This window comes from Carcharodon carcharias, chromosome 23 (genome assembly GCF_017639515.1).
Source record: "Carcharodon carcharias isolate sCarCar2 chromosome 23, sCarCar2.pri, whole genome shotgun sequence".
Taxonomy (NCBI): domain Eukaryota; kingdom Metazoa; phylum Chordata; class Chondrichthyes; order Lamniformes; family Lamnidae; genus Carcharodon; species Carcharodon carcharias.
Window position 1 is genome coordinate 38,594,896 of NC_054489.1, and position 15,130 is coordinate 38,610,025.

At 43.9% G+C, this 15,130-nt stretch overlaps 1 protein-coding gene across 6 annotated transcripts in view; it reads left to right on the top strand.

Moving 5' to 3' along the window:
• The window catches only part of LOC121269049 (rho GTPase-activating protein 27-like), a 201,565-nt gene that overhangs the window by 166,776 nt on the left and 19,659 nt on the right, over positions 1-15,130 (top strand). For all 6 annotated transcript variants that reach the window (XM_041173457.1, XM_041173456.1, XM_041173458.1 and 3 more), the window contains 6 exons: positions 1,490-1,577; positions 6,107-6,211; positions 7,202-7,300; positions 9,520-9,616; positions 11,600-11,728; positions 14,419-14,517. In XM_041173457.1, coding sequence (XP_041029391.1) covers positions 1,490-1,577; positions 6,107-6,211; positions 7,202-7,300; positions 9,520-9,616; positions 11,600-11,728; positions 14,419-14,517 — 617 coding nt within the window. The remainder of the gene's footprint in view (positions 1-1,489; positions 1,578-6,106; positions 6,212-7,201; positions 7,301-9,519; positions 9,617-11,599; positions 11,729-14,418; positions 14,518-15,130) is intronic.

Sequence of the window (15,130 nt, forward strand, 5' to 3'; positions counted from 1 at the left end):
AACATCCTTAATAGGATGGTAAATTTGTCTCCAGACCAATTAAGAAGGCATCCCTATGAAAATCACAATGAGTGACAAAATCCCTGTGGGACTGGGTTCGACATCTGGAAACAGTCTCCATTTCTGTTTTCTGCTCTGGGAGGAACAATCTAGCCCATCACCGCACAACCACATTTTTATGTAGACTGTAGGATTTAGTTCTACTCTTTAGTGTCCCAGCAAAGAACTTTGTGCAGCTTGTGGTAATTTTGGTTAGCAGGGGCACAGAACACCTGGTTTTACTGCATGAAAATTCATGCCCCTCCAAATCAGGATACTGACCTTTGTGCCTAGTTTCCTGATATATACACCTTTCTTCTGAAACTCTGCACTTGGCGCGTTAACCCATAAAACCTATCCCTTAATCCACATTACTCCTGTGCATGATTTTATTAATGAACTTTGATTACTGCAATATATTGTAATCAAGGAACTTGCAGGGAATTGCTGCCATTCCTCAGTAAGTGAACAACACTGCCATCCAGAGTGAACCTTCAAGGATGTGCAGTTCACAGGTACTTGGATCCTCTCCATTCAAGATTTAAAAACAAAATATTCCAATCACCAAGCATTTTTCATTCTGAGTAATCAGGATGTGTCCATTTAGTAAGTCCTGGAGTTTGAATGCTGGTGATTAACCGATTAGTCTAAAGCCACCTTTGAATATCACCAACATCACATGATTAGCTGCACCCTATCCACTCTAATTAATACATTCCAACACTCCTAAATGCCAATGGGCTTTCATCATTTTAGTTAACCTGTTAAACTTCATTCAATTGCACTAAGTTACAGTAGCCCAAAAGATTGATTTTCCAATTTCCTGCATGCTACTGATGAAAGCCCTCCAGGGACCTGCCATTTTCCATTTACACTTGCAGCCTTGAAGATGCATTTGATAATTTGGAAAATCTAACTCAAAACATCCTTCAAGAAAGATCAGGGAAATGGAATTCAAGTGGATGGCCCCAGCCCTGCTGCAGGCCCAATTATATCCTTCTGTGCTGAAATTTAAATCATACAACAATACTTCATTGGGATTTCCAGCATCCGCAGTTTTTTGTTTTTATATATTTTTTATATATTTTAATACTTCATTCGGTCCCATTCAAAAGTGTAAACCTTGCCAAGCTCTCAAGAACAGTCAATATGTCTTTGGGTAGGGAGCAGGAGGAGGAGAGATTCCTTTCTTTGCTCTGTGTTGGTGTATAACCAACATAACATTCATGATTTTACTAGAACCAACAGCCAAAAGAAATCTCCCCTCCCCCTGCATCTGACAGGAGCTGTTTAAATCGAGGGTCTCTCATGTTCACTCATGCTGACTCCTAGACTAATACTTAAGAAAGCTGTTGAAAACCTGTCAGCTTGATTAGTATTGTGCTTCTCATTTCTATTGTATGTTTAAACATATCACACAAACTACATTGACCTTTGTGTTTTAATTTAGGAAGAACTGGGCATCCTCATGGACTGTGCTGCAAGGTGGAATTCTGACGTTTTATAAAGATCCCAAGAATCAGTCCGCAGGCAGCCTGGTAACAAGATTTCATCTGGAATATCCCCCAAACATAAACTGTGATAGAAATAGTGAATCTGATAGGGGTCATTTTCAACTTCACCATCTGGACTGTAACCTGAAAGGAGGGATTGGCTGGCCGTTGTCAAGCCCACCTGATTATTGTTGCATAAATTGCATTGCCATTATCATTATCAGCAGCTAGATCATCAACTTGCCTCTATATAGCACCTGTAACATGGACCAGGGTTTTTAGGGTGGGGGGCAGTTGGTGGTTTCCCTTCCCACCATCTGTGAGAACACATCCCTGCTGATACTGCCTGGCGTGCACTTTATTCAAGGAGTCCAGGTTACTGTGACAATGTACACTTTTACATGCCTGGAGCCATGGATAGTATTGGGAAAGGCCCTAACGTTCTTTCCATCACTTGACTGTCGAGGAATCTTTCCCACTCTTACCACCTATGTGTGTTGGAAGGATTTACTGATTGATAATCAACCTGTTTGGCCACATTATGAACACACCTTCCATTTGCCATCAAGTCCTAGGGTGGGACTTGAACCCAGAGTTGCTGGTTCAGAGGCAGCAAAGCTACCTGCTGCACAACAAGGCTACTTCTTCCTGCCCTGTAGCCATTTCATGCTCCAACAAGCATTAATTGGCTGGAGACGTGACTTCTGCCCCCTCACTCGGGAGGAAGTCCCACCTCAGAGAGCTGCCGGCCAATCAGATTGGTCGGCATTGCTCTAGTCCCTGTAGCACCAGAAGCTGCAGTGGACAGGACTCGGACTGCATGCAGTCCCTGGAGCCTAAGTCCTGGGAAACCAGGGCCAGGAAAGTGTGGGGGTCTCTGGACAGGGAAGGGATGTGAGGCCCACGGGACTAGTCAGAGGGGGGGTTGGGCTATCGGTAGAGAGACCAGGAGGGGTGATGAGGGAGCCCCTGCAAGGGTCAGACCTTATCAGGAGATGTCCAATGTTAAAATGAGGCTGTTGATGGAGGTAACCCCCACCCCCTCCATTTCCTGCCTAAGGCCTGAACCTGGTTTATTTTCAGGCTTCCCCCGCTCCCAGACCTCTTCCCACCAGCCTAAAAATGGAGGCTGGGCAGCAAATGGCCCTTAGGTTGTCAATAATTGGCCTCAAGGGCAGGTGGGCTGACCTAGGCATCGCCCAAGCAAGTGTAAAATTGTAGAGGTCGAGGCGGGTGGGAAGGCCACTCGAGAAAGTTTACACTCTTCCCTCTACCCCCTACCCCACCCCTACAAATCCACCAGTGGGGGAAAGTAAAATTCTGCCTATAGAGAAGAACTTCAAAGGTGCTTCTCAGGAATGCAACCAGACAAAGCTGAGGCAAAGGGGGTATTAGAGGGGGGACAATTACAGCTTACTCAAAAAGACATGTTTTAGGGGGAAGATTAAAAGTGTTCAAGGGAGATGAAGAGACATTTAGGGAGGGAATTCCAGTGCATGAGACCCAAGCCGGTGAAGGTATAGCTGCCAGTGTGGGGAGATGAGGGAGTGGGGGACAGGGGAGATTGCACAACAAGCCAGAGTCAAAGAAACTGAGGCATTGGGTGGGGGTGGGGAGTGTGGTTGTAGGGATGTAGGAGATGGAGAAATAAAGACAGGATTCTGTGGATTTAGCCATGAAGATGGGAATTTGAGGCATTGGGAGAGCGGAGGAGCCGATAGTAATAATGGGTGATTGGATTTATGTAGGATAGAATATGGACAGCAGAAGTTTGGATGAGCTGACGCTTATAAGGGTGAAGGAGAGCATTGGTATCATTGAGTCGGAAGTTGACAAAGGATTGAATGAGAATTACCTGGAAAAACTCAGCAGGTCTGGCAGCATCGGCGGAGAAGAAAAGAGTTGACGTTTCGAGTCCTCATGACCCTTCGACAGAACTTGAGTTCGAGTCCAAGAAAGAGTTGAAATATAAGCTGGTTTAAGGTGTGTGTGTGGGGGGCGGAGAGATAGAGAGAGAGAGAGGTGGAAGGGGGGGGTGTGGTTGTAGGGACAAACAAGCAGTGATAGAAGCAGATCATCAAAAGATGTCAACGACAATAGTACAATAGAACACATAGGTGTTAAAGTTAAAGTTGGTGATATTATCTAAACGAATGTGCTAATTAAGAATGGATGGTAGGGCACTCAAGGTATAGCTCTAGTGGGGGTGTTTTTTTTTATAATGGAAATAGGTAGGAAAAGGAAAATCTTTATAATTTATTGGGGAAAAAAAAGGAAGGGGGAAACAGAAAGGCGGTGGGGATGGGGGAGGGAGCTCACGACCTAAAGTTGTTGAATTCAATATTCAGTCCGGAAGGCTGTAAAGTCCCTAGTCGGAAGATGAGGTGTTGTTCCTCCAGTTTGCGTTGGGCTTCACTGGAACAATGCAGCAAGCCAAGGACAGACATGTGGGCAAGAGAGCAGGGTGGAGTGTTAAAATGGCAAGCGACAGGGAATAAATTATTAAGATTTTCCTTTTCCCACCTATTTCCATTATAAAAAAAAACACCCCCACTAGAGCTATACCTTGAGTGCCCTACCATCCATTCTTAATTAGCACATTCGTTTAGATAATATCACCAACTTTAACTTTAACACCTATGTGTTCTATTGTACTATTGTCATTGACATCTTTTGATGATCTGCTTCTATCACTGCTTGTTTGTCCCTACAACCACACTCCCCCCCTCCACCTCTTTCTCTCTCTCTATCTCTCCGCCCCCCACACACACACCTTAAACCAGCTTATATTTCAACTCTTTCTTGGACTCGAACTCAAGTTCTGTCGAAGGGTCATGAGGACTCGAAACGTCAACTCTTTTCTTCTCCGCCGATGCTGCCAGACCTGCTGAGTTTTTCCAGGTAATTCTGTTTTTGTTTTGGATTTCCAGCATCCGCAGTTTTTTTGTTTTTATAAGGATTGAATGAGGCAGGGATGGAATCAGGCAATATTAAGGAGGTGGAAATAGGCAGCCTTTCAATGTAGATCACAAGGAGTTGAAAGTTCACTAAAGGACAGGTGGCCTGCTGAGATTAGGGACAGTCGGTTCAGAATAAAACAATGGCGTTCCACTTCACCAGGTTACCAGAGCAAAGTTTAAAATTACTTTTTTGTTTCAATTGAGCTTTTCCCATGTTGTATTTTCTGTTTCCCATTTTGCAATGGATTAACAGTTATACCTTGCCTTGGATATAAAGATAACATTTGATTTATGTTATGAACCTTTTATGAGACAAGGTGGAGTTAGTAGCCTAGTTGCCCATATAGAACATGATTCTCAATCATCATCGATCACTCTCGGAGCATATAAAATTGGGGAGCAGGAAAAGTTGGTCCAACAAGCCTTCCCCACACTGAAGACTCTTGGTTAAACTCTTCCCCATACTATAATGGCGAGAGCATCATGACTGAAAATTTCTTCCCTCATGACCACATAATCCATTGGGAAAATCAAATAAACTCCGGACCAATATGGGAAAATTTAAAATCAATGGTTAAAAAAAATTGAACTTGCACCCAAAATGGATGGTATGTCAGCAGAGTGATTGTACATTCTTGGCATAAAGCCAAATGCAGTACCTGGTCTCATCTTGGTGGGCTGCAGGCACCAAGCGGGTATCTGGAAGCAGCTTGTTGTTATCAATGGCAGCAACTGGGGCCAACTGTGATGCTCCTGGAGACCCTCAGGTAGGGTCCAGTGGGATGAGGTGATACTGAATAGGGATGGCCCTGGACTGGCAGTGGCCCATAGTTGTTTTGTGGTTCTAGGAGGAATACTAGTTAACTACACAAAACACACAACATTTTCAAAGCCTTTGGGCTATTTTTCAGCAGCCTCTGGTGACCCTTTTAATAACTGCTAGTTAAACTCTTCCAGCTTCCATTGGAGTTTGTACCTAGAACCTGTCCAATTACATATCGGGATCCTACAATCCTCAACTAGGTGGGTGCCTTGGCCAACTAAGCTTTACCTAATGCAATTCTGGGATCAGTCAGGCATGGAAGATCATGACGTGATTTTGGGCCTCATTTTGCCTGTTTTAGGCCCAAGAAATGGGCTCATTGATATCCAGTTTCACCTGTAACACAGTTACCAATGCCACGTTTGAAACATAAGTGTTTACACCATTATACTATTATATGCCACACCTAATTTTCCTCTCCCATTGATGTCAAAGCAATTCTGGTGCAACCAGTCATGATGGCCAATTCACTATCATCCACTTTACACCACTGTCCACAAGTAAAATTATCCTCAATTAGAAACTGCTTAATTCAGACACACCTCAGGGAAAAAAAGCACCCCTTTCTCAGTTCAGGTCAGGGACATCCAACAGTATTCTGCAGGCAGAATGTCAATAAGCTTGGTGAATCATTCATCTCAATAGGTAGGAGGTGACATGTTAAAATTCACAGCTTTTTCATAAAAGCAATATACCATCCTGAAGAGAGGGTAATTCACACAGAAACAAGTGTCAGGATGGCAGGAGTTGAAGTTCAGCCTCTTTCATATCGAATGTCTCTCTTTGCCTAGAAACAAGCAGTTGGCCAATTTGTACCTGAATATACGGTTGAGCTGAAACGAGCAAGTATCGGATGGGCAACAAGGGACAAATCGAGCAAAAAGAACGTGTTAGAGGTGAGGAGGTGCGCTTTTCATATAAAGGGTGCAAATCATCCTAGTTTTCATTGAAACATTTGCCCAACAAACTGCTAAACGAGAAACGGGACCTTGTGAAAAAGTGATTAAAATGGATTTTTTTTGTCTGTTGAGTTGAAGGCAAACATCTTTGTCTAACATTGGCAACCTTTATCCTCCACTTTCAGGCTGCATCGCAAACATTTGTTTTAAGGTTAAAGTCTCTTTTCCAATCATGGATTCAGACATTGGGTATTCATCTAAAATTCCACCCTCAGTTCTTTGGGCAGACCACTGTCCTTAATTAAATGGCTGCTCGGAGAACTGTGCTGTGCCTCAGTGGCCAAACTGTATGTCAAGTTCTTTCCTCTCGTTTGGGTACATTCACTTGTCTCAAACTCCCTGCAAGGAGCCACTAAGAAAGAGCAGGTTGGAAATATGGGTGCAACTCTTTAATGCCGATTCCCTGATTGTGGTTTCCCCGAATGTTTTTCCTGATAGGGATTACGGGACCAGTGAGTCTACCCGCTTGCTTTTTATTCAGGTCTCCCCTGGACATGAAGTGCAAAATTTTGACATATATTGGAGCCAAAATGTTTCCCACAGAAATATAAATAAAACCGTACGATTAATTTTAGATGTGCTATGGCAGACGAATGACAAGATTGCCCCAAATTTTTGTACCATGGCTCTTTTCTCTATTCATTTGTAAGGTTCTATAAAGAGATTCCATAGTTGTCCAGTGCCTTATCCAACTGACCATTCTCAATGTGCAAGGGAGGATGGTTTTTGGGCTATTCAGTACTGTGGAGAAGGATTCACAGCTAAAACTGATAGGAGATGCTTTTCAGTGATCAGGAGTGGGAACATCAAAGAATTTTCCCTTCCTGTACTTGAGTGTTCAACACAAAGTAATTCCTGTGTTGCCTCCAGACAGGTATTTCAGCTTTATACACTCAGGATAGTAACAGTGTGTACTTCTATTTTCAGTTGAAAACCCGAAGGGGTTCAGAATATCTCATACAGTATGATACAGAGTCTGTCATCGGGGACTGGTATAAGATGATCAATGAAAGTATCCATCAACAGGTATGTGACTGAAAATGAAGTAAGACATCTTTTACATACAGTGAATATTGTGGGCAGGGAATATCCACCAGAAGTGTATTTACTGTCTACAAGTCAAAGGAAAGCGTCTTTTAAAATCTCCAAGAGCCCCACTAGAAACAATTGTTACAGGCCATGTATTTGAGAAATATATCTCATATCCTTCCCTCCTGAAGCCCTGCCAATTAAGGTCCCCTCCTCCCTCCCAACTGCTCTGTGAAGCAGGGTGCTCGTGTGTTCAGAAGCTTCATTGATGGGAGGTTGGTCTGGAGGCCAATTCTGGGAGCACCTGGACTCTCTTTGAGTTTCAAATGTTAGAAAAAAAATTTGTCTTGGGTCTTTGACTCTTTCCCAGCAGCTATGATAAACTGCAAGCTGGTCGTCAAGGCTACAGTTTAGAAAGTCTTAGTAGTGTTCAATAGCTTGAATTAATTGGAAAAGTATCTTTCCAGAAGTAGCTGTCACTTAGATTTTCCAATTTTGTAAAATTGGTATATATTTACGATGTGCAACGAAGAATTTTTTTAAATAATTCATTCTTGGGGTATGGGTGTTGCTGGCAAGGCTTGAATTTATTGCCCATTCCTAAATGTGCTGGAGAAAGTGGTGGTGAGTCCTCGTTTAGAACTTAGCTTTATTTCTAGAGGGAATGAATGAATATTAGGGAAGTTATACCAAAACTGTATTGAACCTTGACCACACTTAGAGTACTGCATGTAGTTCTGGTCACATATTGCAAAAAAGATATAAAGGCACTGGAGAAGGTGCAGAGAAGATTTATAAGGATGATATTTGAATGAGTAGATATACATATCAGGACAGGACTGACTATCTTTTCCCTTGAGAAAAGAAGGCTCAGGGATGGCCTAATGGGAGTATAGATTTTGATTAGAGTGGATACAGAGAGAATGATTCCTCTTGTGGAAAAAACCTAACCAGAGGATATTAATATAAGATAGTCACCAAGGAATCCAATTCAGAAGAATGCTTGGGCGGAAGACTATGGGGGCAGAAGGCATGGCCACCCCCCTAAAACCCACCCCCTGAAACCCCATAGGCGTGGGGCTGATTAACAAGTGGGACTTCCTCCCCTCATTGAGGTGGAAGTCCCGCCCTCTGGAGCTGCCAGCCAATTAGATTGGCTGGCAGCTCCATCAGTCCCGGTCAGTGGCCACTGCCGGGACTGCTATGGAGATAGGACCCAAGGTCATGGATCCCCGGAGCAGGTAAGTCCAGGATCCTGGGCTGGGAGGATTTAGGAAGGTTGGGGAGAGGGGCAGTGGGGGAGAAGGGGTGTGTTTAAGGGAGGGAGTGGATGGGAAGGGAGTGGGGGTTTAGTCTTAAGGGGTATGGCATGGGCAGTGCATTGTCAGGGTCAGTAGGCTTGATAACAACCCTAAATAAGCCTTAATTGTTCATTTTAATATGGTGGGCAGGCTGCCGATTTTGGTGCCCGCCCCCAAGGGAAACATGTCCTCCTGGGCCACATAAAATTCAACCCCTCGTCATTCAACAGAGAATGGTGAGAATTTGGAACTCACTACCACAGTGAGAAGGTGAAGTGAATAGTATCAATGAATTTAAGGGAAAACATGACAAGCATACGAGGGAGAAGGGAATAAGTGGTTACAGTAGTAAGTTTAGATGGGGAAAGAGAAGGGGAGGCTGAAGTGGAGCATGAACACTGGTGTGGACTGGTTGGGCCTATTGGTGTATGTCCAGTGCTGTAGCCCATGTGGTGAAGGTGCTTCCAGAATGCTGTTATGTAGGGAATTCCAGCATTTTGACCCTGCAATGTTGAAGAAACAGGTGCTATTTCCAAATCAGGATAGCGTGTGACTTAGAGGAGAACTTGGAGGTAGTGGTGTTCCCATGCGCCTAATGTCCTTTTCCCACTAGATGTTGCAGATTTGGGAGGTGTTTTTGCACCTTTGATCCTGAATGTCCTCCCAGCTGCAGGATTGTTGATATTTTTATCTGCTTCTCCTCATTTGTCTATTATTATCATATATGGCAGGCATAAGGCTGGTCCCGGCCTTCAGGCAATTAGTAGAATGCGAGAATAGGTTTGGCAGTGGCAGAGCATGTCCTCATCCAACGTCCTGCCTATCACAGTGGCTAACTGAAGCTGCTCCATAAACATGTGTTATTCAAGAGTATTGGCATTGTCTCAATGATTTCTCTTTTGATTTCTATTTAAGTTGGACTCAGTCAGCGTAGATGAAGTTGATGCTGTTTCCGACTTAGCCGGACCTGAGAAATACAACAGCAAAGAAAAGGATGAGAAGAGAAATCGTAGTGAGTCTCTCCAAGAGTTTGTAGAGTTTATTTATTTACCAATAGCCATGGTGGAACGACAGACTGATTTCCAATTCTTATTTCACAGAATTAAACTTGACTACCCAAAAAACCAATCCCCAGTTCCACAAGTGGACAGATCATCTCCTCTCTTCCCTCCACTATCTTCTCACAATGTTTGGAATATTGCTTCATTAGGTCTGTGCTGCTGGAGATCCACAGCCATTTTGACAAACCACTCTGTTTCTCTCCTGGGAATTTGACAAGTGTGGCAGATTCACTCTTGACCTTCCTCATTTTTTGTGCGTTTTTTTTTATTCATTCATGGGATGTGGGCATCCCTGGCTAGGCCAGCATTTATTGCCCATCCCTAATTGCCCTTGTTCAGAGGGCATTTTTAAGAGTCAACCACATTGCTCAATACATGTATGCAGCCAGTTCCCATTGACAATAATTTACCCAAGGGGAATAATTGCTTATTGTCTGGAATTTGCATTCAGATTTTTGCTGATTATTTTTTTTTTATTATTCATTCATGGGATGTGGGTATCATTTATTGCCCATCCTTATTTGCCCTGGAGAAGGTGGTGGTGAGTCACCACTGCTGCCATGTGGTGGAGGTGCACTCAATGGTGCTGTTGGGGGGCATGTTCCAGGGTTTTGATCCAGCGACAGTAAAGGAACAGAATGTAGTTCCAAGTCATGATTTACCTCAGAACTGCTATATCACAAGATCAGTTTGGATGAAGAAGGCCCCCTAGCTCATTTGATCGTGGTCTCCCACAATTCCAACCCTTCCATCTTTTCTTCACCCGTGCCCAGCAGTTTTTCCAATGAGTCCAGTATCCTGGTTTCATCTCACTTTTCCTGGTGATCTGTTCCAGCTGTCATTCTTATTGAAATCCTTCCAAAACATTCCCCTCTCTGCATCATAAGGTTGGGGGTTTAAGTCCCTCTTCAGAGGCGTGAGCACAAAATCAAGGCTGACACTCCAGCGCAGTACTGAGGGAGTGCCGCACTGTCGGCAATGTCATCTTTTGTACGAGACATTAAACCAAAGTCCTCGTCTTCCTTCCCGGGCAGACATCAAAGATCCCACAGCAATATTCAATGGAGAGCAAAGCAGTCCTGGTCAGTGCTTAGTCCTCAAACAACTTTACTAAATCAGATTATCTGGTCATTTATGTCAGTGCTATCTGTGGGATCTTGCTGAATGTATTTTGACTATAATTTTTCCCTAATTTGCAACAGGAACTGCCCTGTAAAAATACTTAATTGGCTGTGAAGCCCTCCCCATATGCCACGACATCCCTTGGAATCCCAGGACTGAGCTGTGAATACTGGAAATTTGGAATGGAAACAATAATTAAATCAGGAGCAAATGTTCCCTGTAAAATTGAGTTGTGTGTGGCCCGCTTATTTCGGTGCACACTCTTTTTACAAGGCTGTGCACACCCATTATTTCTCAGAGAACAAGGGTTGTGCAGTACATTTCAAGCTACTGAATAGCCGTGCACGCACCCAGCTTAGTGCGAACTTTGGGCAGAAGAGTCTGTAACCGGAGGGCAGGGATTTACGTATTGAGAAAAGTCCTAGAGGGGAGGTGAGATGATTGATTTTACACCAGGCGTTAAGTCTCGAATGCATTGACTGAATGGGTGGTGGAAGCAGGTTCTATAATAACTTTCAAAATACTTGAAGGAGAAAATTTTCAGAGATACTTCCTTGAAAGAGCTGGCAGAGACACGATGAGCCAAATGGCCTCCTCATGTATTGTACGATTCAATGAATAAAATGCTGGAAACACAGCAGGTTGGACAGATAATCTCCACCTTGAAACATCACAAAAACTTGTTGCTTTTTGACGCTGCAAAGATTGGTGCAGCTCCCTGGCTTTGCTGTGTTATGCTTTGAACTACCTTGCTCCTGCTGTACTGGAAGTGACGTCAGAATTAACTCTTCCTTTTGACCTCTTTACTTCAGGCACTCACAGGAACTCCGTGGTCAACACTGCTGATGCTGCAGATCACAAGAAAGTGAAGACCAAGTTAAAAAAATTCCTGCTGCGGAGACCAACCCTGCAGAGTGTGAGGGAAAAGGGTTACATCCAGGGTAAGGGAGAGAGCATGAGGCTGCATAGCAACAATTAAAGGACACAGGGGATTCCACAGATCACCCATCCCTGCCAGCCATCTTGTCTTAAATCGAGCATCCTGACAACTGAGAAAAGAATGCAAAATTGGCATAGTCATTGACCGATTCTCACCCCCAACCTTACTGATCTGTCTTCGCCTTGTCACCACATTGCAGCTTGAGGGCTGTGCATTCGTCTTTGGACAGGAAAACCCCAAAACCAGCCAGTCTGCAAGGTTTCACAGCCCTCCCTGTTTACGAATTAATCACTGCGTTGTAGTGAGTTAATGGTCAGTATTTGACATCCTGTCTCAAACAGATGAATAGAGGATGTAAAAATATACACAACCATAAGAACTAAAGAAAGCAAAACGTGTCAACATTTATACATTTCTGATGTGCCTCATAATCTTTCAGTAAATCCGTTGCTCTTTGTTCCAAGTTCCCATATGTCTTTGCCCACCTTATAAAGTCGCAGGAAATAAAGCACAGCAGGAGGATAATTGGCCCATCACACCTGTTCCCAGTAAGGTCTTGTGTTACTATGGAAACACTAGGAAAAGCACAACACAAAAGGCAGCAAAACATACCGGAGAAAAATAATTTTGGCACAGGAAATGTCAGGTGGCTTTCATAAAAATGTAAGTGTATAAGAAGTAGGAACTGGAGAAGGCTGCCGTTATAGGAGTTTACTCATATCCGGAGACTATTAGCCTGGGCCTCTGGATTCCTAGTCCACTGACATTACCATTATGCTACTGCCTCCCCTCATGTTAATGTCAAGACACTATTAGTGTCTTTATCATATTAATGCACGTAGGTACGTTAGTACACAATCACCCATCATGTTAATATAATTGGTGGGTTGGTAAGTGTATATTATGAATATTAATGTGGTCATATACATTGGCCCGTATCTTCCAAACTCCCCAGTGTCAAGTTTGGGTGGGTACCTCAAAGATGTGCTGGGGAATCCCTCTGGAAAGTTCCCAGGTTAGACCCTGCATTACTGATGCTGCGGATCACAAGAAAGTGAAGACCAAGTTAAAAAAAAATCCCTGCTGCGGAGACCAACCCTGCAGAGTGTGAGGGAAAAGGGTTACACCCAGGGTAAGGGAGAGAGCATGAGGCTGCATAGCAACAATTAAAGGGCACAGGGGATTCCACAGATCACCCATCCCTGCCAGCCATCTTGTCTTAAATCGAGCATCCTGACAACTGAGAAAAGAATGTAAAATTGGCATAGTCATTGACCGATTCTCACCCCCAACCTTACTGATCTGTCTTCGCCTTGTCACCACGTTACAGCTTGAGGGCTGTGCATTCGTCTTTGGACAGGAAAACCCCAAAACCAGCCAGTCTGCAATGTTTCATAGCCCTAGTGTTTCCATAGTAACACAAGACCTTACTGGGAACAGGTGTGATGGGCCAAATGTCCTCCTGCTGTGCTTTATTTCCTGCGACTTTATAAAGTGGGCAAAGACATATGGGAACTTGGAACAAAAGCAACGGATTTACTGAAAGATTATGAGGCACATCAAAAATGTATAAATGTTGACACGTTTTGCTTTCTGTAGTTCTTATGGTTGTGTATATTTTTACTTACTGTAAAACTTACTTACCCTACAAGCACACACTTCCTTTGGGCAATTGCGCTGCACTGGGTTTAAATTCGGTTTAAACTGCAAACTTCGGATGGTTCCACTGGGGTTATACCAATAGTTACCCAGAAAAAGTTAGAAGAATTAAAACCCTTTCTTACTTCTGGGTAATTATGCTAAAGATCCAGACTCGACACCCCCTCAACCTGCGACTACCCCAAACCTCCTGGACCTCTGACTCCCACCCAGCCCTCCCGGACCTCAGAGCAAACCCCCCCACACTACACACACACACACCCACCCCATCCCACAGTATGCCCCCGGACCTCAGACCCACCCCATGACCCCTCTGGATTTCCGACTGACCTCCGCCTCCAACCTTAGACCCTCCCCCTCCCCTTCCCCATTCCCCCCCAACCTGCACAGCAGCTCCAACCGACGCCCCCACCCCTCAAACCCTATCCACTTACTTTAGACACTTACCTTCTCCCTGGTCTGTTAATTTCACTGGCCCTTTAGACTTACCTGCTTTATGGCAGCGTGTGCTGTAACAAAGGGGGCATGGCCTCCTTGAATACGCTGGAGCTACACTTCACAGGGGCCTGCAGGAGTCCTTCCATACAGGCCCCAAGTAGCTTCGACAAATGGAAGCATCAATGTAATTTTCAAGACCAGGTAAGTAGGTATTTATTTCTTCAAATTCCTGCAGGCCACCACTTTCTGATGCTAGTTTGAAGATAGAGCCAATTATTTTGTACATATATGAATTGTGGATTAAGTACACAAGTATGTATACATTTCTTATGTTAAGGTAACTGTAGTCTGATTTGAATAAATCAGCCTTATTAATGTAGTTTGGAATGTGTACATGTAACCATATACACTCTGTGAGATAATGTACCATTGGTATATCTGTAGAGTTTACAGCACTATCTCTGGCCAAGCTTTAAATGCTCTGATGCTCATTCACTTCTCTGGCTTTTCCAATTTCGGTTGTGTTAGCCCAGAAAGGCTGCCGTGGGTCTTTTAATGGTTAGAGGCTCAGCATTATGCACTTGTGTTTTACAGATCAAGTATTTGGCTGCGTTTTGGAGGATCTGTGCCAGCGGGAGAACAACACTGTGCCAAACTTTGTGGTGAAGTGCATTCAAGCTGTGGAGAAACGAGGTAATGGTTTGGTATTCTGTCATTACCAGTGGAAGGTGCATGTTTCAGAGACTATTCCTGATTGCTGTCAATGGAATATAACTTCAGCTTCATTACTCCATTTTTAATTTTACTTGCGGGTCTCCCAGTGTGGTAATCAACAGAAAATAAGATCTCATCTTTCTCTTCCTGTAAGAACTTTTTTTGCTGTCTTCCACTTTCAAACTTTTTCTAACTCTCAAACATTTTCTATCCAACTCTCTCTATCTCTACCTGTTTACCTTCCATTCCTTTGCTCTCTTGAGATGGCTTACAAATGTTTTTTGTAGCACTTCCATATCCATTCTCAATCTCTCTTCTGTCTGTAAGCCCTTCCTTCCTGTTGTCTGCACTCTCCTCCGTGTGTTACTCACACTACCCAAGCTGCAACAGCTGCAGGCGTGATCTTGCTGCTTTGTAAATGCAGAGGAAGGAACAGAAGGCCAGAACCTGAAGTAGGGCCTGAGCACTCGGGTGGGAAGAGAAGGATGGGGGAAAGGAGTCAGCATTGACAGGGAGCAGGCCTGCAATAGCCAGTATCATTGCTTTGGGGCAATTGGTCTGGTGGAGCTGTGGCTGAACCAACGATGGCCTA